Here is a 23,046-nt window from a genome sequence, read left to right on the forward strand (position 1 = left end):
CATATACTCTCATGTCTGTGACAGCGAGTTTAAGGATGATTATGACTTTATGAATTCTTCATATGACTTTTCATTCTGAAATACTCCAGAGATCAGAATCATATGAATATTACACAAGACAGATGAAATATCATCAGATCTCAGTGTCTGTCAGGATTCAGTTATGCTCAGAGAGCCTCATTAATATGCATGATTAAGAAATGAATCATATTGACCTTTGATTACGGGAAGAGATCTGCCTGTCTGCTTCTCAAAGTACATAACCGCAAGAAATATGTCAAAAGATTTTTGGCCAGGGTGTATTTAAAATCAATTATTAAACACTAATATATATTATTAAATGCAAACGTTAAATATTAATATAATTAAAGAAGAAAGGGAAGCCTGTTTTTCAGGATCATGAATTATGACAGTATTTTGATGACAATTAAAACAGTATTATTACAGCTAAAAACTAAAAACCACACCAAAAAAAGTTTTAAAAGTTAGTAACTTAAAATACTAAAATAACTAAATCTAAATAAACAAAAATTATAAAATAAAATATATATAAAACCATACATGCATCAAAAAAAAAAAAAAAAAAAACTTTTAAATTGCAGTGAAAACAGAACGCTTGTGTAAAAAAATCTAATTCAAAATATTAGAAAAACTATAATAGTATATCAATGACACACACACACACAAAAAACACTGAATTAAACATATTATTAAAACTCTATACCTCAAGATAGTATTCGTTGCACTTATTTTCATTTCAAAAGGACAAAAGTTATAGTCAAAGATCATTTTGAATATTTTTAGGATAGTGTACTAGGATTTCCTTTATTAAAGTCATTATGTATTTACTATTTTTTTTTTCAAACCTTAATGGTCCTAAATAAGGCTTCATTTCCTAAATGCGATGTGTATATAATGTAGTAATGTGAGGTGAATGTGAGCCACTGGGTGGCGCTGGAGGACACATCAGTCTCTGACTGTATTTACAGCAAATCATTTACTGTGATGATGCCTCTGTGACCTCATTCATACCCATGATGCACTGCACCTTATTGAAACCCCAGCTGAACTGAGAAGCTGTATTCAGCTGAACACGAGCTGCAGTGCATGCTGGGAGATCGAGGGTGTGTTTTAGAAGCGTTACATAAACAGCATTGACTGTTACATAATGCATTTCAGATGTTTGAGAGCTATTTCAAACCAGGATGGAGCTGTTAACCCTTCGATGCACACGTCTGAGTGCACCGATGAACTTACTGAGACAAACTCCAAATTCAAATAAACGTTAATGAATTACACTTGAAACCTCATCTTCAGTCTCTCATTAATGAAACAGATTTATGGACGGAGATATTGAAGAACATTTGCAGCATCAGTGTTTCTCTCTGCTTTGATTCATCTTTAATTAATCGTCCCCAAAACTCATGTGACACACTACACTTCAGCGTCTCATGATATTTTCAGTATTCTGTAATGGACAATACATTTCAGACTGAACCACGTGAAACACTGTCAAACATACTAGAAGTAAAGACTGACACGTGTAGATAACATCTCGGAGGAAAAACACAAACATAAACATTTCCCACACAAGCAGGGAACCTTTAGAATGAGATATTGCTATCAAGACATTTTCTAAAAATAACCGATGATTTGGTTAAAAAAGTAGATGACAGTATAAAACATGCTGCTCAGACAGCAAACAGCCACAAATAATCTACTACTGGAAGTGTAAAGATCTAGTGAGCACAGCTGTGCTATCATGCTGAAAGTCTCTTCGTTCCCGTCAGGATTCTGCTTGTAGTTCCTTGAGAAACCGTGTTAAAGACTGAGAACACAGTGACAGTGTTTCAGTCAGCGGTTCGATTAGGGATGCACGATATTATCAGAACGTTTCCGGAATCTGAGAAAATAAACATCAGACGAATTTGAAAAAATAACCAGTCAAAGGTTTTTGCACAGTGAGATTTTTTATGTTTTTAAAGAAGTCTCTTCTGCTCACCAAGCCTGCATTTATTTCATCCAAAATACAGCAAAAACAGTAAAAATGTGAAATACTTTTACAATTTAGAATAACTGCTTTCTATTTTAATATAGTTTAAACTGTAATTTATTCCTGTTATTTCAGAGCTGTATTTTCAGCATCATTCCTCCAGTCTTCAGTGTCACATGATCTTCAGAAATCAGAATAATATGATGATTATCATCAGTGTTGAACACAGCAGAGTATAATTTTTTTTCTCAGTTTTCTTTGATGAATAGAAAGTTCAGAAAAATAATTAGAAAAATTATGTCTTTATCATTAACTGTGATCAATTTAATGCATCCTTGTGAAATAAAATAATTTCTATTCTTTTTCTATCTTTGGATCTTTCTATTCATCAAAGAATCCTGAAAACAAAATTTACTCAACTGTTTTTAATATTATATTTTAATGCTGGAGGAATGATGCTGAAAAAACAGCTGCACATCACAGAAATAAATCACACTTTAACACAGATTCACACAGAAAACAGAGGATTTACACTAGAATAATATTTCACAATATAAATGTTTTTCTGTATTTTGGATAAAATAAATTCAGCCTTGGTGAGCAGAAGTCTTCTTAAAAATAAATTACTGTTTAAAAACATTTGACTGGTCATGTACTTGTAATAAAAAGAAAGTAAAATACACAAATAACATTAAGATACATGTGTTTCTTAATAAATGAAGCTATTTTATGTGATTAAATCACAAGTCTGTTTTGATTTAAAGGTCAGAAGCTATTTCTGACATGAATAAAAATCACAAACATGACACTAATAAATTAAATTATTCTTCATTAACGTCAAATATGTTTCTGCGTATGGATTGTTAAAAATAAATACAAGGAGCTCTAAAAGATTTTTTTTTTTTGTATAACTTCAAAACTATCCAAAGATAAAATAATTTGTTGATAATTTCCACACAGGAAAGACAGAAATATATGGGCAGAAATCTAACATCGTGCATCCCTAGTTCAGACTGCGATCTGAAGACCATCACTGTGTGTCAGACAGTTAAACATCTGCTCTCTCCGTGTCCACATCTTCTAGAGTGGTGTCCGACTGGGAAACCATTAGGAGTTTCTGTTTCTTTGAATACTGTCTGATCGTGGTACACTCCTGGTCCTTTTCCCAAACCTCAGCGGAGCTCTCTCGACTGAGCGTGGCGTTGTCTGTGGACTCGAAGGATTCGCCGCCAAGGCCTTCAAGTTTGGTGTAGCCTCCGCTGCTGAGTCCCTCCAGCCGAGGACAGCTGAGCCGTCTCGATCGCACCACTGGAGGACTGGACGGACAGATGTCCAGATCCATACACCTGGAGAGGTCAGACAGAGCGCTCAAGGACAGGTGCGATCCGGTGGCCTTGCGACTCGGAGAACTGGACAAGAGCAGCTGAACCTGGGAACCCTGCAGAGAGACGCGAGGAGCTCCTTGTAAACTCCCACCGCTCCTGTAAACCTCCACCGAATCCGACTTGGGATGAGGTTCCACTTTGGCCTTCGTGGTGGTCCGAGACGCTTCCAAATCCTCCAAACGCCTGCAAACGTCCTCGGCGTCCAGGAACTCTCGCTTGGCCTCGCCGGTTTTATCCGAACCCCTTCTTTCCTGAGCTCCTCGGTGGTTGAGCTTCATCATTGGAAGCGTGAAAGCGTTGACCGAAGAGCTCCTGGTTTCCCATCGGTTCTGATCTCGATAGATGCTGTAGACGGTGTCCGTAAAGCTCTGTCTTTCCAAAGACGAGACTCGTGGGATGGTGGTAGACGGTCGCCGGGATGGGATCATGCTAGACGATCCCTTATGAGGGGAACCGTTCGGTTTGGTGTCTTTCGCTTGGCAGAAGTTCATGAATCCGTTGAGCGGCGCCGACTCCTTGCTCCGCAGACTATGAATGTCAATCACCGTTGAGTAGATGTCTCTGAGGTTAATGATTTTAGTCTTTTTGTCTCTGTTTTCATGAAGTACTGCATTGCCACAGATGAATAGGAAGATCCCGATGCCCATGATTAAAGGTCCGAACACCTTCAGCTGGTCTGAGTACAGGTATCTGTTGATAAATGCAGTGAACGCTCCCAGTTTAGGTGGATCCAGCTCAGCAGTCCCATTAGCGCTCCTGAAGTCTTGATCTAGGAGATCCCAAGGCGGTCTGCCGGTCACATTGAGTGACCCTCGGCTCTCGTAAGTCCTCGGAGAGTCCTGTGTGGTCATCAGTCCTGGGTACAGTGGACTCTCTTTGGGCCAGTAGCCCAACACAGCCATGGCCACTCCAACCAGAAGCACCAGGATCCCCACAGCAGCGACCAGTCCAGACACAGAGCACAGCTTCAGCTTTCCTTTCACCACCACCACCTCATTCTTCCTCTTTTTCTTCTCTTTCCTCTTGCGCTTGTTCTCGGCTCGGTTCTTGGCGCGGAGCGAGTCCTGTCTCCTGGCAGATATCCGCAGCAGACCCCCTGTGGCGATCATGATGCTGCTCAATTAATCATCCTGAGAAGATACAGAGAATATGAGAACATTAGTGTGTGCTGGGAACACCGCGAGATCTAGACATTTACATTCAGGCCTTTAGAAGACGCTTTTATCCAAAGCAACTTACAAATGAGAAGCAATCAAAAGAACAAAAATATGCAAATGAGGGTTTAGCCAAACGCAGTACAAACAGAAAGGGTTTTTACTTTTGTTTTATGTAACATAGAAGATTAACAATGTAGATAAAAAAAGTAACATTGACAAAAAACATATACATATCAAATGTATGCTACACAGCATATACAAACCATAACACACTAGCATTAAAAAAGAGGTATTTAAAATAAATTAATAAATAAAGGAATAATACATTTATTCATCTAGCTTGATCAAGTGACACTAATAAATTACACTTTAACACAGATCCACACAGAAAACAGATGTTCTAAACTATAATATTTTCACAATATAAATAAAAAGAAATGCATTATTGGTGAGCAGAAGAGACTTCTGAGCTGTTACCAGAATAATCCCAACACTGATGTGTATACACACACACACACACACACACACACACACACACACACACACGCACACACACACTCACACACACACACACACACACACACACACACACACACACACAGACACACACACACACGCTCACGCATGCACACACACACGCTCACGCATGCACACACACTCACTCACACACTCAAACACACACACACACACACACACGCTCACACACACACACACACACACACACACACGCTCACACACACACACACACACACACACACACTCACACACTTATGTTTGTTTTTGTGTAAAGTGTGTTCATCCCATAGGTGTAATGGTTTTTATTCTGTACAAACTGTATATTCTATCTCCCTTCACCAACCCTACACCTAACCCTAACCCTCACAGGAAACTTTCTGCATTTTTACTTTCTCAAAAAAACTCATTCTGTATGATTTATAAGTGTTTTGAAAAATGGGGACATGGGTTATGTCCTCATAAGAACCCTCTCCTTGTAATACCTGTGTCATACCCATGTCATTATACAGAGTTGTGTCCTGATATGATATACACACACACACACACACTCACACACTCACACACACACACACACACACACACACACACACACACACACACACACACAGACGGTTCTTCATTAGCTGGATGTCCCATGATCTGATGGAAGTTCTCTAGTGTCTGGAAGGCTGTGAATGAGAGACTGACTCTGAGAGGAGCGAGACGCTTGTGAACAGCAGATGGACGGTGTGTGTTAATGCAGCACACACACACAGCAGAGATCAGCGACACACACGAGTGTAAGAAGAACAGAAGCAGTGTGAGACAGAGACAGATGACAGGATTCACACAGCAAAATGAAAAGCATCTGTTCGATGATTTGACATAAAAGCTGATGAAACTGCAGGAAAACATCTTGTTTGTTTAGTTCATATACGATACGAGCTGAACTTTAACTTGATCACTGCCTTCTGTTTCACACGTGCTAATACCAAAGATGATCAAACACATCCATTAAATACATATGTGACCCTGGAACACAAAACCAGTCATAAGGGCCTTGTTTTCTTTTTAGAAATTGAGATTCATACATCATCTGAAAGCTACACTAGTTTAAAATCTGGAATCTGAGGGAGCAAAAAAAAAAAAAAAAAAATTCAAAATATTGAGAAAATCATCTTTAAAGTTGTTCAGATGAAGTTCTTAGCAATGCATATTACTAATCTAACATTAAGTTCTGATATATTTACAGTAGGAGATTTACTAAATATCTTTATGAACATGATCTTTACTTCATATCCTAATGATTTTTGTCATAAAAGAGAAATGTATAATTGTGACTCATACAGTGTATTGTTGTGTATTTCTCCAAATATCCGTCTGAGACACTGATGACTCTTCTGTGCTGCAGGACACTGATGTAAAACAATGTTTGCATGCTGTGGACAGACTGAAAGCTGCTGTGGTTTCTTCTACTGTTAATCATCTCTTAATGCTGTTATTCTCTCTGTCTGACAATTCTCTTGACTTTGAGCTGACTTCAAAAACTCTGTCGACATTTTTCTTATTTTGTATATGTTTGGTTCAGTTTTTGTACAGTATTTGTCTTCATATTTCACAGTATTGTCTCATTTTCTGATTTAACACGATTGATTTAACATGAATCAGCAGATACGACCTCTGATGATGACCTCCAGTGCTTCATAAACCTCCTGACCGTGAATAAACGTGTTCTCGTCACTCATGAATCTTTCAGCAGTAAACCGAACGATCAACTGACTTTCACACAGATATGATTCTAGAAAACCTGATTTATCTCTGAATGCAGAGACAGTGGATCTCTTGAACGCCGCGTGAATGACAGTGCAGTTTTATTATCCTCGACTCAATCACATCACAGAAAAGCATTGAGAGAAATCTTTATTTCCCTCCTGTCAGCTGATAAGTGTGTACAGAGGATCATTCAAGCTTTATTACACACTGCTGCTCAATCTGTGAAACTGCACTGCTTCTCTTAAAGGAGTAGTTCAGAAATGTGTTCACCTTCAGTTCATCTGAGATCAGGATGAGTTTGTTTCTTCATCAGGTTTGGAGAAATCTAGCACTGCATCAGAAGATGCTCTGCAGTGAATGGGTGCCGTCAGAATGAGAGTAAAACACATAGAGTCTATAATCATAATAACACTTCCTCCATTGATAAACTTCATCATCTGCTGTTGTCTCTCACAGATTAGTTTAGATCTGTTTAAACGCTGCTTGATCTGTGCAGATTTCTCTCCTGATTCAGACCAGAACACTTTTTCACTGGAGGAAGTGTTATTATGGATTATAGACTCTATGTGTTTGAGTTAAAATCATCTTAATGCTGGATGTGTTTCAGGTTTTGTCTTCTCCAGATGTTCACTGATGGACTGGAGTGCTGTGGATTATTGGGATGTTTTTATCAGACTCTCGTTCTGACGGCACCCATTCACTGCAGAGCATCCATTGATGAGACACTGATGCAGTGCTGCATTTCTACAAATCTGATGAAGACACAAACTCATCCTGATCTGGGATGAGCGCATTTTAACTATTCCTTCACAACAAACCTGCAAATAGTGCAAAACCACAAACTGTTGTTTAACTTTACATGCAGCTGAATGTCCTTCTAGATGTGCTTGAACTCCATCACTAATGTCTCATTCTGCTTCACTACTAACACACCGCTCTTTCACTTCTAACACAATCCACAGGTGTTAGAAAACACACCGCTTTTAAAGACAGCTGCCATATTTGTGCCTTGGCTCTGCTTCTATATTTCCACAGAGATTTAGAGATCTGCTGAATTCCTGCGAGCGTCTGGCAACGGAGGACTCCAGGTTTAATCAAATCAAGCTGAAAACGCTCCATCGGTCCAGACAAACGGATGACCGCGAGATCAAAGGTGTGTGTGGATCCTCCCACATCAAAGCAAACCGAGAAACGAGCGGCGCATCAGAGACACACACATCAACACACATCTCAAACACGGCCGAGAAGGATTCATGGATCACAATGACCTTTAATGTTCATTTCTGAAGGACTGGACGGAGAGCAGCGGGGGACAATAAACACGTCATGAGGACACAACACCAGATGACAGACTGCCAGCATGAGTTTGGCTGTAAAACATCATCCAGGTCACTGTAATCGTGATAAATGTTCCCGCCGTTACATCCTGACCCTGACCACAGTAAATAAGGATCTGGTCTCCAACATGAAATCTGGTCTCTAATGCAAGATTTGGATTCTAATAAGGAAGCTGCTTTAACTCGAGTCCTGTTTTCAAACCCTTTATGTTATAATGGTAAAGTGTTTTTCAGCCATCTGCAGGTTTCTAATGTAAAAGCACAAAGATGTGGTTTCATGCATGCAGTTAATGCACGAGAGTGTCTTCATTATTCCAGCTGTGAGAGATCGTCATCTTGAACAGATTCTCATGTGCTTCGCTGCATGCGTTAATGAGCTCTGACAAACATCTCATGAATTATTGCACTGGTTTTAAACAAGATCTTACTTGACCAAGCGCAGTAGAAACGTGATGCAACAACCTCTGCAGAAAACACTGTTCTTATTCAGATGCCTGCTTCTCATCCAGCACAGAGCGGTGTGCAGTACACCGAAGATCTTCAAGGTGTTGTGATAATCTGCATCGCTTCCCTGAGACACATTTACAGCTTTCATCATATTTTACAGAGATGCACGAGTCCTCAGCATCTTGATCCTGGAGGATCTCTAAATCACAGAAGAACACAACCCAACCTTACATGCATCGATCACATCTGACCCGAGAGCCTCCTTCTAAACCCGAAACAGTCAGGTTCACCCAAGCCTGTGCTTCAGATCAACACTAGTCTGTCATGAATGAGATCTACAGTCACAAACCCTAATGCTCATATTGGACACTTCTATCATCTCAATACAGACTTCAGGAGCATAAATAGAGTTTAGCTGAATAAAACCTGCAGTGAGTGTCAATACAATGGTGATTGTGGAACTGAGCTGCTCTGAAAGCAAGTGCTGTGAGGTTTTTTTGACGAAGCAGTTAAACAAAACAAGGAATCCTCATCGTTTAAAACGAGCTGTCTCTCCAGATGAACGTCAAACTGAACACAAACCGGAGAATCGGTGAGGTTTACGCGTGAAAATAACGCGCGTGACAGACATTCGGTACATTTAACACACAACACACTGAGACAGACACGCATTCATCTATCGATCGATTTATAGATCCATCCCTCGATAAATCATACATCTACACGGGGAAGGAACGTGCGAGGAGGAAACCATCGCTTACCGTGAAACACGACTAACAGATTCGCGCTCGGGCAACGACACGCAAACTTTCTCTCTTCACGAGACCGCATTCTGCGCCTTTAGTCCGTTAATTCGAGTCCGGGATCTGTCCGCGCGCCGGTTCCCCGCTCCAGAGCTCCGCTCCGGTCCGGTTCGGTTCGGGTTCCGCTGTTACTGCGGATGATGTTACGCCGCTTCTCCGGTGTTGTTGCTATGATACCGCAGACCGAATCCGGTGCAAGCTGCAGGATTTGAAGAACTGCTTTCTAAACGGTTTAACCCGATGAGCGACGGCGTTCGTGACGCGTCACGCGCGCGTCGCCCTGCGTTCACTACCTGCGGCTCTTTGTTGTGCTGGTCAGAAACAGACACGAACACCCTCCACGCGCTCGGAACGGAACATGCTCGTGAGCAGAGGAACATGCACCACAGACGAGTGTCAGAATGAAATAATAATGCCATGTCAATATCTTCATCACGGATCTGCTGGGTTCTCTGAACTTCACACATATCAAGCTGTTAACAGTTTGTAAGAACGGTTCGTTCCCCAGTCAGACGAACATTATGGCCATCTACAGTTAATCATTTCGCTATTGCAAGGTTTTGAAATTTGAAGTTTAAAAACTGTCAGATGAAAACAAAATCATTATAAAACACAAATGTATTTTTTTTTACTATACTTATCCAAAATACATGCATTTCAAATATATTTTAGTATATTTGTTTTTCACTAGGGGTGGCACCATTGTACTTTCAGATTTATACAAAATACACATTGTACTGAACCCATTTCATGTTTTCTGGCTTTGACACTATCCTGGTGCTTCAGAGAACATCAAACATGTCCAAAACATCACTGTAGCAGATGCTCTTCCTGCACTAGAGGAAGAATAAATGACCTGCCAGAAGAACTATCTTAATGCATGATAAACAGTTGATCAGCTCATTAAACTCAAGTGGTAAACTGAAGTGAAGCGTAGATCAAATCAATACCATTACTGTATATCAGGGGTGGTTCTAGGGTGAATGGAGATCCGGGGCTTAGCCCAGAAAAATCCATGTATGTGACTTTTTTATTTTAATAAATAAGAAAGATTTACCTTGTTTAAAATATACAAAAACAATAAAAACAAAAACAAATTTAAAACATTTTATTTAAAGTATTGAGGAAAATACATTTGCTTTATGCAAACAAAAATTAAGAATTGCAAAACAAATGAAACAGCGCGAAAGCAATGATTTTGCTATACATATTTTCCATGGTCATATCTATTAATTTATTTGCAACGCTGCTTTTATTTTGCGTGTCAGTCTAGTTTGAGCGTGTGAAGCCATTTTTCCTTTGCGCTTCACTTTTCTGCACGTCTCTCTTTGTGGCACTGTTTTGACGTGGGGGCGGAGTCAATGGACGGGGGCGTGTACAACATGCCTCCATGGAAGTGACGTCATAGGCCCGAGACGCAGCTCACTGATCCAGGTGCTGTCATGATGAGCAGAGATTTCGAGTGGATCGTTTATTTTTATTCAGTAGCATTAAAACATTCATGTTTTCGTTTTATTTACTTTATTAACAAATGTATATGTATCAGCAGCGTTTGCTCAAGTTAAAGAAGTTGTTAACATGAACATCTGCTGTTTATTTCTCTCAATGTGCACACTTTTAATTATTGGGATCGCGAATCATTTGAGTCAGTTCGGGAGTTCATAGCGGGTTCGCGAATCATTTGAGTCAATTTGGGGATCGCGAATCATTTGAGTCAGTTCGGGAGTTCGTAGCGGGATCGCGAATCACTTGAGTCATCTGACTCCAGTTTGGGAGTTGGAGCGGGATCGCGTATCATTTGAGTCAGTTTGGGGATCACAAATCATTTGAATCAGTTCGGGAGTTCGGAGCGGTGTATGTGTCCTAAAGACTGTGCTCCGCAACCGTTAACTGTTAGATGTTCAAAATGTAACGTTAAATCAGACACAATTTAAAACCGAAAAAGAAATATAATAAGATTAAAAGTTACAGATACCTGAAGCTGTTGTATCTTGGCGTTCAAGTGTTTTGGCTGGGGGGGGGGGGTTTACTTCCTTTTTTTTGAAGAAGAAGATGATGAATTTTGCAATATCCATTTTAATTTTCAAATAAATTGATCTAGTAAAATACTACACGCCAAGAAACCGCCTGCTCATTTCATTGGCTGGATCGTACAGACACTCATCGATGGTTGGCCAGTTTACATGTCAGTCAGAAGCACTAGACTCAGTGGGCGGTTTTCGTCGGGTGTGAATGACAACGTGTAACTTACTTAGGTAAATTTACAGACACTGTGGACGTGAGAGTCGAGAGATATTTATTTATTTATTTATTTAAATTCTAATATAAATTACTTTATTGGGCATGAAAACTCATTGATGGCATGGTAGTAATAAAAACATTCGGCCTGAAAACATTCGGGGCTCCAGCCCCCTTAGCCCCCCCATAACGCCCCCCCTGCTGTATATGATCAATATCATTCCAGATATCAACTCAAAGATCAATAAGTTGCTCCCTCAGATGAAGTAAGTCTCGTTACTTGTGATGTTTCTCCTGCACACCGCTGGAGAGTAGTGTTACTGTAACATCTGGAACTCTTTTCACCATCAAAGGCCTGCACTTGTGAACAGCAGCATGATTAATTGCTAACGCTCCACTTTATCTGTAACAATCACCTAAAGTGCTTCCTGTAGAGGCTGAGCACAGGATGAAGATGAAACGCTGCAAACGAACACGGCTCGGGCCTCAGAGAGACGCTCATTAAGACAAACTTCCGAGGCCTTTGAAGATCCTGCATCTCGCCTCAAGACACGATCAAGAGCTGAAGAGGATTCCCACAGACCTGCACCATCACACTCTCCCAGAATCCTCCAGAGGCCTTCAGCTAACCACTCACATGGAGAACAGCATCCAGGAAGTGCTGCAGGCATCAGAGCGGGGCTAGTTGTCACAGACTCTAGCAGTGCTTTTGTTCGATGATTTGTGACTCTGCAGCACAAAACCAGTCAGAAATAGAGATGAATGCATCGTCTGAAGCTGAATAAATCATCTCTCCAGTGATGTGTGGTTTGGAGGACAACTTTATTTAAAAATCTGGAATCTGAGGGAGCAAAAAAATCTAAATATTGATAAAAATCATCTTCAAAGTTGTTCAAATGAAGTTCTTAGCAATGCATATTGCTAATCTAACATTAAGTTTTGATATATTTACAGTAGGAGATTTACTAAATATCTTCATGAACATGATCTTTACTTAATATCCTAATGATTTTTGTCATAAAAGAGAAATGTATAATTGTGACTCATACAGTGTATTGTTGTCTATTTCTCCAAATATACGTCTGTGACACTGATGACTGCTTCTGTGCTGCAGGACACATTTATCTAATTAAAAATTAGGATAATATTGTGAATTCTGTCTCCAATATCACTATACTTTCTAATAGTTGAACACAGTAAAACCACACCGAGTTTTATTACACAGACAGTTAGTGTGTATTATAATACAGTGATGAACCACAAACCAACTCCGTGTCTTCCTCAGATCGACTCACATCTTCATCGTGGAGCTCAGGGGTCATGACGGATGCACCTCGGAGGACACGGTCCATCACAGAATCTCAGTAGACTGACTGAAACAATGTGTGATTCAGAGAAGATATTTATGCAGCTGTATCTCTCACACACTGATGATTCATTCACACTTACAGACTTAAACAGCTCCATGATTCCCTCTTACTGAACATCTTTTAAAGACTATTTAAAGCTTTTAAAGTTTTCTTAGAATAGTTCAGCCAAAAACAACAATGGGTTGAAAAAAATACCCATGTACTGTTTATCAGAGAGTGTGTGTCTTCATCAGGTTTGGAGAAATCTAGCTCTGCATCAGTGTCTCATCAGTGGATGCTCTGCAGTGAATGGGTGCCGTCAGAATGAGAGTCAAACACATAGAGTCTATAATCATAATAACACTTCCTCCATTGATAAACTTCATCATCTGCTGTTGTCTCTCACAGATTAGTTTAGATCTGTTTAAACGCTGCTTGATCTGTGCAGATTTCTCTCCTGATTCAGACCAGAACACTTTTTCACTGGAGGAAGTGTTATTATGGATTATAGACTCTATGTGTTTGAGTTAAAATCATCTTAATGCTGGATGTGTTTCAGGTTTTGTCTTCTCCAGATGTTCACTGATGGACTGGAGTGCTGTGGATTATTGGGATGTTTTTATCAGACTCTCATTCTGACGGCACCCATTCACTGCAGAGCATCCATTGATGAGACACTGATGCAGTGCTACATTTCTACAAACCTGATGAAGACACAAACTCATCCTGATCTGGGATGAGCGCATTTTTGATCAGCTACTCCTTTATCAGCTTCACCAGTGATAAATTACACTATAAGAACTGAGATTGAGATGAACAGCTCCAGGTCCAGATTCTCCTGTTTGTTCTGCTTGAGCTGACCTCTATTAATAAACACGGATGAATCAATGCGTTCCTTCACTAATGCTGCTGCAGTCCTACAGAAAGACAGAGGAGATGTGCGTCTGCTGTGGAGAAAGACAGACTACATTTCGTGTGTCCTGATCTCTCACAGTGAATTATGATCATCCAGCGATGATAAACCCACACATCTCCAGCTGAAATCTGATCTAATTCAGTAGCTCCAGAGACGACAGACTTCGGAGGAGATTCGCTCGGTTTATTAGGGTGCTGATGTGACTGAATGAAATCAGTTTTACAAAGTGTGAGTGAGTTTAAGAAAGAGCTTTATAAATATGTACAAAGCATATGATCAATAAATCAATCATCATATCAGAGTGAAAGGACTGAACTAATACAGCAATGCAATGAAAGGGTTAATTCTGCGCTGGGAAACTGAAGGGACAAAAACTAAAACACATTCCTGACGTCTGGCTAAATGAAATAAACATGAGATGGATTCTGCATTGAAATCACACCAGTGTCAAAATTCATAGCAAATATATAGATATATAGATCTCGTTTGCTTTGTGCATTATAGCAAGTCTTTAAATAATCGTCAGAAAATCCCCTGATGTGAAACCAGAATTCAGAATAATAAAGTATATTTCAAGAATAATAAACAGGGATTGGTCGAATTCTCTGCGCAATACATCACAAAAATAACACTCTTCAATTTAAAACAAATCCTTTTGGCATTTCAATATATTATTATTATCCTTCCCTGTGCAAACCTACGCTGATCTTGCACAATAAATAAAAGGTGATTCAGCAGGTTCAGTAAAATCAAACAGAGCTGTGCAAAATAAAACTAAATTAGAGGAAGTAACAGAACGGGCAGAAATCTCTGAGTATCACAGAAGAGTTCAGACACTAACGATCATCCTCTCATCATTTACTCAAACCCCAATCACTTTCTTTCAAAACAACATCTTCTGTTTCCAAAATCACACAAAGAGCACCATAAAAACGTTTCTCTGAACCTCACTGATATCAACAGAACTCAAGCCGATTAATCGCATCCTAAATAAAAGTGTTTACACAATATATGTGTGCTGTGCTGTGTATATTTATTATGTATATATAAATACACACAAATATATAGTATATATATTAAAAATATTTACATGCAATTACATATATTTATATTCTTATCATTGAAATAAGTTCTTTCAAACGATTAATTGCATCCAAAATAAAAGTTTTTGTTAAAATATCTGTGTGTGCTGTGTATATTTATATTCCGTATATATAAATCAGAGAAATGTGCTGTTTATTAAACATTCATATATAATATAAAATACAATAATATGAATATATGTAAATATTTTCAAAATGTATACTCTATGTGTATTTATTTATATATACATAATAAATGAACATGGTATACATACATATAGCATGTAAACAAAAACTTTTCTTTGGATGCAGTTAATCACGATTAATCGTTTGACAGCACTAATTTATATATAACAAATATATTTAATATATAAACAAAATTTTTCTCCAATATATAAATGCATGTGTGTTTATATATATATATAAAAATATACACAGCACACACAAATATATAAACAATGTGATTAATCGTGATTAATCGTTGCCCTTGATTGGAGAGAAACCAAATATTTTCAGCCCTTATTCAAAGCTGTACAGATGATTACACGACTCACTTCCATGAACACAGCTGCGTGTTGTTTTATGAGAGTCACAGGGGATTGGTCACGTGAGTACATGATGACAGAATGTTCAGTAGTGGATGAACTGTTCATTTAGAGTCTCACACACACACACACACACACACTCACTCACTCACTCTCACACACACACACACACACTCACTCACTCACTCACTCACTCTCACACACACACTCACACACTCACTCACTCACTCACTCACTCACACACACACACACACACACACTCTCACACTCTCATACTCTCTCACACACTCACTCTCTCTCTCTCACACTCACACACACCCACTCTCACACACACACACACACACACACACACACACACACTCAAGAGCTAATCCTGTAGTCGCTGTTCACCTGTGTGTGTTTGAGTATAAATAGCACCGTGAGTGAGAGAAACCCCTGGTAGACGCCGGAGCCGGTGTTTGATTGTCGCGTGGTTGAGTTTGAGAAGGAGAGGAGCAGGTTTAAAGGCAGAAGAGGGACCTGACGAGACGAGGCCGCGGGGTGATGAGCGCTGACGGAGGAATGCATGATCCAGAAGACTGATCTGTGCTTCATGTGTCTCCCGCCGGCGGCTGCTTCTTCTCCTCGGCGTGTCTGAACATCAGGATGGAGTTGTAGATCTTGAGCGCCGGGCCGAGCTTCACACTCATTATCTTAACGATGTCTCGCTGCGTCAACAGAAGAAAGGCCTTGCCGTCGATTTGCTGGTGAGGGAGTCAACAGAACACATTACAGACTGTGTGATTACATCATATAACCACAGCATAATGTTACAATCTCTCTTCCTTCAAAACAGACTGATGCTTGCAGATAGCCAGACAAATAAATAAACCTACTCTTCAGTTTATAAAAAATATATATGAGTAATTTTGCTTCTCAAGTTAAGTTTGTTGTGATTCTTTTACTTGAAACAGAGACACAAATAGTAATTAGAAACATTTGTTCTCAATGTGACAGTATGGGAATTTAAAATGCGTGAAATGAGAATACTGGAAGAGTAACGTGGTATTTTCTTTAGTCTCTGTTTGATTTAAAGCTGCTGTGGCTGTAAGAGAAAGAATCAGATTTGAAACGTGATAAAGCGCTCCTCAGCTCCACACGTACCTCCTCTCTGAACTGCTTGGACTGCTCCTCACAGCCGGGTAAAGAATGGATGAAATCAGCCACCTGAGAGAAAACACACACACACACACACACACACACACACACACACACACAGAGAGAGAGAGAGGGAGAGAGAGAGAGAGAGAGAGAGAGAGAGAGAGAGAGAGAGATTCATCATCACTTGTTTTAGATGTTCTCAGCAGGATAGAATCAAGGTTACATTGTGACAGATTTTCTGTGTTACTTAGCAACTGTAACCAGCTGCAGTTACATTTCACTTTATTTTAATCACTAATACATGTAACTATTGTGAACACTGTTGTCTACTGTATCCTCATATTTATTTAGTGGATAATTATTAGCCAAAACTATTTTACCATGGTCTGTGCCTGCAAACAAAAATATAACGATAATACTAATAATATTAGTGCTGTCAAACGATTAATCGCAATTAATCGCATCCAAAATAAAAGATTTATTTACATAATACTTGTGTGTTCTGTGTATATTTAGAAAATATGTACATGTATATATTAATATTAATTTAATTTATATTCGATATAAATATATTTAATATATAAAAGTACATACACAGTGCACACACATTTACTTTATTTTGGATGTGATTAATCATTTGACCTCACTACAAAAATTATATAAAATATATTATACATTTATTTGTGCATCATATACAGAACATTGTTGTGTTTCATATTGAAGTAGTGGGTAAATTATTATTATAACAAAAATATTTTATCACGGTTAACGGGGTCTCTGACAGAGAACAAAACAATTATATAAATATGTAATATACAAATAATAAAATACATAAATTAACAAAATATATATTATATATATAGTAACTTTATAACTTTTTATAAATCACCCACTAAGGTACAAGTCATCATAAAATAATAATAATTAACAATAATTAGTACAAAAGCCTGTTTTAAATATAGAATTAGTCAAATCTTCATGATCTTATTGTCATGTAAAGCAGCATGTTGTGGTGAATCTGATGTGACCCTGCAGATGTTCTCTCTCAGAAGCTCAGAAGAGCGTCTCTGGAGCCGCGCCGGACTTTAATCAAACAGAGCGACTCCAGAGAGCATCTCTGAACAACATCTCAATTTATTACTGTGTATAACCACAGCCAAGATGCAGCAGACCGAGCTTCTCTGGTGCTCTCATATCTGCTCTGATTTCCCAGCAACAACATCAGTATCAGGATGCACTGATTACTCAAACACATCTACACTTGTTTTAAATTCTAATTATATTACACCATTTTTACTGTATTTTTGATCAACTAAATGCAGCCTTGGTGAACAGAAGACACTTCTTTCAGAAACATTTTACTGACCCCAACACGTTTAAACATTAGTGCGTATTGAAAAGAATCTTGTTTAGATCAAGTAGCTTCTGCTGGTTTAAACGTGTGAGATTGAACGAACCGGATTTATTGATTATATATATATAATCTAACATGTATAGATCTGTATTTGAAGAGCTGCTGGTTCTGCCTGGTTTAGTGCTCCAGGCACAGCACTGATTGAGACGGAGCGCTCCTCACCTCCTCAGCGGTCCAGTGAGACACACGACTGGCCTGGACGCCGGACACACCGGGCAGAAGCTTACAGTGCTGCTCCCAACACAGCGGCAGATCACGGCTCGGGTGAGCAGACATCGCTGAGAGGAAGACGGACTGATGGAGCGCCTGCTGGAGACTGTCCACGGGACGCTCTGAAACACACACACACACACACACACACGTGATGAGACGTCTTGAAGTAACACAGGTTAACATCAACTACCAACCCCAAAATGGCCAAAAGTAGAATTGTATCAAGATCTAAAGTAAAGCCATCTTTCATAGTTTTAAGTAGTTTATTCACAAATCATATGAATGAGATCGGATGGAGATTGATCTCTGACAGAGGGGTATACTTTAGCAAGAACATAAGATTTAAATCAAAATATTCGTTTGCATTTGATTGTTGCATTTCATTAGCTTGCAGTCGCATGGAACTCTGAAACTGATCCGTGATCAGCCGTTACCCTGCGCTTATTCTCCATCGGGAAATTAATAAACATGAATGTAGGGATATATCTGAACTGACCACCAATACACCAGAAAGAAAGACAGACTAATTATTCACTACCAATAATTATTCAGAAACAGTGTTTTAAAAATAATATTCCAGTGTGAAAATACTGGTAAACCGAGCTCAGTGTCTCATCAGTGGATGCTCTGCAGTGAATGGGTGCCGTCAGAATGAGAGTCAAACACATAGAGTCTATAATCATAATAACACTTCCTCCAGGGAAGAAGTGCATCTGCTGTTGTCTCTCACAGATTAGTTTAGATCTGTTTAATCGCTGCTTGATCTGTGCAGATTTCTCTCCTGATTCAGACCAGAACACTTTTTCACTGGAGGAAGTGTTATTCTGGATTATAGACTCTATGTGTTTGAGTTAAAATCATCTTAATGCTGGATGTGTTTCAGGTTTTGTCTTCTCCAGATGTTCACTGATGGTTCACTGATGGAGTGCTGTGGATTATTGTGATGTTTTTATCAGACTCTCATTCTGACGGCACCCATTCACTGCAGAGCATCCATTGATGAGACACTGATGCAGTGCTACATTTCTACAAACCTGATGAAGACACACATTTTTAATTTTTTTGGCGAGTTGTTCCTTTTAAGCCAAAAGAGAAACGAAATCTAATGGTGATGTTTTCTGAAATAATTCAGTAATTCTCAAACATCAGATCTCAGACTGAGACACAAATACTGAGGAGCCTCATGGGGTGCCAGCGCACAGGACACGGACATCATGTGATCGATGCGAGACACACACACACACACACACACACACACACACACACACACACACACACACACACACACACACAGCGGTGTCTCTGCAGGCGGGTGTTTGGCACGATGACATTCACTCTGATCTGCGTTGCCACCTGTGTCCTGTTACACAAGCCGTTGCCATGGCGATTGTCACAGTGCATCGTCGTCTGGGCAACTGTTGGCAATCTGTTGTGTCACATGATCAGGAGAGATCAGGCCTGATGATGAGGACGCGAGCGGACGGCGTCTGCAACGATTAGAGTCTCACCGCTCACACACACACATCACCGCAGGACGCAAAAGAGCAGCAGAGAGAGAGAGAGAGAGAGAGAGAGAGAGAGTGTGGCTCAACCCATCACACACACACACACACACACACACACACATCTGAACTCATCACTCCCGAGCAAATGGAGACTGAACATGACAAAAATAACATTTCAAAATATTTACAGGCATTTTTTTACTTTACATTTATACCTGAAAATTAATTTATAAAGGACTAATTATTATACACTGTAGACTTTTTAAAAAAACTAACAAAAAAGACTAAATAAAATACTTCTTAAACTTTCAAATTAAACTGAAAACTGAAAACATAAAATAAACTATAAATTATTATATTATTGATTAATAAAAATAATACACATTTAGAGAAATGACTAAAACTTTATTCAAAACTTCAACTATTATTTTTGAAATACTCTATTATTTTTCAAGCATACACACATTTCTGTGAATTGTGGGGACTTTTATTATGTAATACCATAGACTGTATAAAAACATGGACGTAGTGTCCGTGACGTCACCCGTAGACTCTTAAAGTGTGTTTTTGAAGCCAACACACACACACACACACACACACACTACACGCACGCACGCACGCACACACACACACACACACTACAAACACACGCACGCACGCACACACACACTTCTGTCTCCTGCTGACAAAAATGAATATTCTGGTCTGCTTGAATGCTGGATATCATCTGGAGATTGTGATCAGATTTAACACAAGATCCTCACATCATAGAAACCTCTAACAAGCTCAGATGCAACAAACAGCAGAACACAAGTTCAGTGCGCTCACATCACATCAGATCAAACCTGCAAATAATTAGAGAAACAACGGCTGGATTCACAAATGCAGTGTTTTCTGCTCAAGACACTCACCAGAAATAACACTGTTCACATCGATGTCGTCCTCCTCTTCCTTCACACACAGATACTTCGACTCAGAGAGTCTGAAAGATATAACACACACACGTTTACACTGTACTTACTGTACACACTCAGGTCAGAACACTTGTTAATCAGTGTGTGTCTTGATCGGTCTTTAAACAAGACACTAGTGGAAAGTTCATGTACCTGTATAAAGATAAAAGCACAATAACTCACTGTCTAAATACTTCCGGACATACATATATATAAATATTAATAATCTTAAATGTTATGTTGTATCTTAAATTGTTGTTTTGTATGTTTTTTAAAACCAAGAAAAAACTGTAAAAAGCACATTTTGGCTGTTTAATTTATGCAATGGTTAAAAAATAAAACATTTTCACTTCGGTGTATCCCTAGTCATCGTTTACACTCATTTTTAAGAATGTTGGGAACCAAAAAGTTGACGGCAGCCATTGACTCCCACTGCATTTGTTTCCTGTACTATGAATAGCTACCGTTCAGTTACACAAATATGTCAAAATCTCTTCTTTTGTGTTCAACAGAAGAAAGAAACTCATACAAGTTTAGAACAATATGAGAGTGATGAAATGATTAGAGGATTTTAGGTGAGCTGTCCCTTTAAATGCATGTCCCAGCATGATAAGATGCAATACCTTGTAATCCCTGAATGCATCTGCCAAATACATGAACCTACTGTAAATATATCAGGTTTCTGTCCAAATGATCCTTCAATGTAGGACAGAAAACATCCACCCTTTTCTGTTTTGTGTGTTTGTGGTCCTGCAGTGAATAATGAGTGTCAGTGCTGCATTATAAAGTGTGTGTGTGTGAGTGTGTGTGTTCAGGTGTCAGCTTCTGCTCTCGGTGTGTGAGACGTGACACCGCTAATGAGACACACATCACTTTATGTTCCAGGGTTTCTGCACAGCTTTTAAAGTCAGATTTAAGACACTGGTATACACTGTACATTTAGAACAGATCCATATAAGATTAAAACACATGTTGTATATTTAGGACTTTTTATGACTTTCATATAATGTTCCATGAAGATATTTAGTAAATCTCCTACTGTAAATATATCAAAACTCAATCTTTGATTAGTAATATGCATTGCTAAGAACTTCATTGATGGTTTTCTCAGAATTTCGATGTCTTTGCTCCCTCAGATTCTCAGATATGGTCCATGGAGGTCTCACCTGCTGGGAACACGAGGTCTCTTCCCGAGGAGCGACAGAGGCTCGTCTTTCTTCATCATCGCAGGTCGACCGCGCAGACGAGGAGCAGCGTCACACACCGCCGTCATCACCCTGACACACACATCACCGTTACACTCTAACTATTACAACCGTTCTGCTTATTCAACAATTACAAAAAACCTGTTTTCACAGACAGGTCATCGAAAATGACTTCAGACGAAAGCTGTAATAATAGAAACTATTAGAACGAAACATTTCATTTGTAAATAAGAAACTGAAATGAGTTCAAATTGAAGCATTATAATGAAAACATGGAAATAAATAAAAATGAGAATGGAACTAAAACTGAAATAAACAATTAAACTTAAATAGCAATATTTAAAAAAAACTTACAAGAATGAAACATTGAAAATGTGTCTGAATAGAAATAATGCTGATATGAAATAAAATATAAAAAGTGGTTTAAAAAAATGATTAACGTCCATTTGGAACGCACAGAATGAAACCTTCACACAATGTTTGTCTTTCTGAATTAAGCCAAATTCACTGTTTACATGTTAAAAGTTTCTATAAACCCTAAAATCACATATATTTAAATATGCATTATTCAGAACAAAACTTTAACGCACTCATAGCACATTAGTCTAGCAACACAGAACTGAATATAATGAACTAAACTAACCCAAATAAGTTTAAGATTAAGATTAGGCTAGACTAACTGGAGAAATAAATAACTAAAACTGACAGTCAAATTAATTACACCTAAATAGTAATGTTTTAAAATAATACAACTAATGAAAATCCTACATAAAAAATACTAAACATTAAAAAATGCTGAATATTGCTGAAATAAAACAAACCCTAAATATTCAATGAAAAACGTAAACAAATGAAAATTAGTAGCACTAAAATGTCTAAATGGAAATAACTAATATGTACCCAAAACTGAAATTAAACCTAAATAACAATATTATAATATAAAAAATAAATAAACTAAAACTACATAACTACTAACTAGAATGAACTAAATTAAAATTAAAAGAAAAATACATTAAACCTGAACAGCAATATATATATGTATATATATATTTTTTACAAAAGCATATAAAAATAGAAAAAGTAAAAGAAAAAAAAA

At 38.5% G+C, this 23,046-nt stretch overlaps 2 protein-coding genes and 1 pseudogene across 4 annotated transcripts in view; 1 reads left to right on the forward strand and 2 right to left on the reverse strand.

Annotated features, from left to right (window-relative positions):
* Positions 1 to 23,046, forward strand: part of LOC113042671 (receptor-type tyrosine-protein phosphatase mu-like) — a 673,064-nt pseudogene that overhangs the window by 259,878 nt on the left and 390,140 nt on the right.
* On the reverse strand, positions 2,696 to 13,218 carry LOC113042677 (transmembrane protein 200C-like). 2 transcript variants are annotated; one of them, XM_026201696.1, is made up of 3 exons: positions 12,894 to 13,218; positions 12,045 to 12,357; positions 2,696 to 4,508 (listed from the first exon to the last, which is right to left on the reverse strand). In XM_026201696.1, exon 3 carries the CDS (start codon positions 4,485 to 4,487, stop codon positions 3,042 to 3,044), a length of 1,446 nt encoding a protein of 481 aa, XP_026057481.1. In that variant the 5' UTR covers positions 4,488 to 4,508; positions 12,045 to 12,357; positions 12,894 to 13,218; the 3' UTR covers positions 2,696 to 3,041. The 2 variants fall into 2 exon arrangements, with proteins under 2 accessions (XP_026057481.1, XP_026057480.1); XM_026201695.1 differs by lacking the exons at positions 12,045 to 12,357; positions 12,894 to 13,218 and adding an exon at positions 9,349 to 9,660.
* Positions 15,802 to 23,046, reverse strand: part of LOC113042670 (lethal(3)malignant brain tumor-like protein 4) — a 21,900-nt gene continuing 14,655 nt past the window's right edge. For both annotated transcript variants that reach the window (XM_026201680.1, XM_026201681.1), the window contains exons 16-20: positions 21,912 to 22,022; positions 20,704 to 20,774; positions 18,237 to 18,406; positions 16,664 to 16,726; positions 15,802 to 16,263 (exon numbers count right to left, since the gene is read on the reverse strand). In XM_026201680.1, coding sequence (XP_026057465.1) covers positions 16,111 to 16,263; positions 16,664 to 16,726; positions 18,237 to 18,406; positions 20,704 to 20,774; positions 21,912 to 22,022 — 568 coding nt within the window. In that variant the 3' untranslated portion in view covers positions 15,802 to 16,110. The remainder of the gene's footprint in view (positions 16,264 to 16,663; positions 16,727 to 18,236; positions 18,407 to 20,703; positions 20,775 to 21,911; positions 22,023 to 23,046) is intronic.

The sequence above is a fragment of the Carassius auratus genome, chromosome 24, assembly GCF_003368295.1.
Source record: "Carassius auratus strain Wakin chromosome 24, ASM336829v1, whole genome shotgun sequence".
NCBI lineage: Eukaryota > Metazoa > Chordata > Actinopteri > Cypriniformes > Cyprinidae > Carassius > Carassius auratus.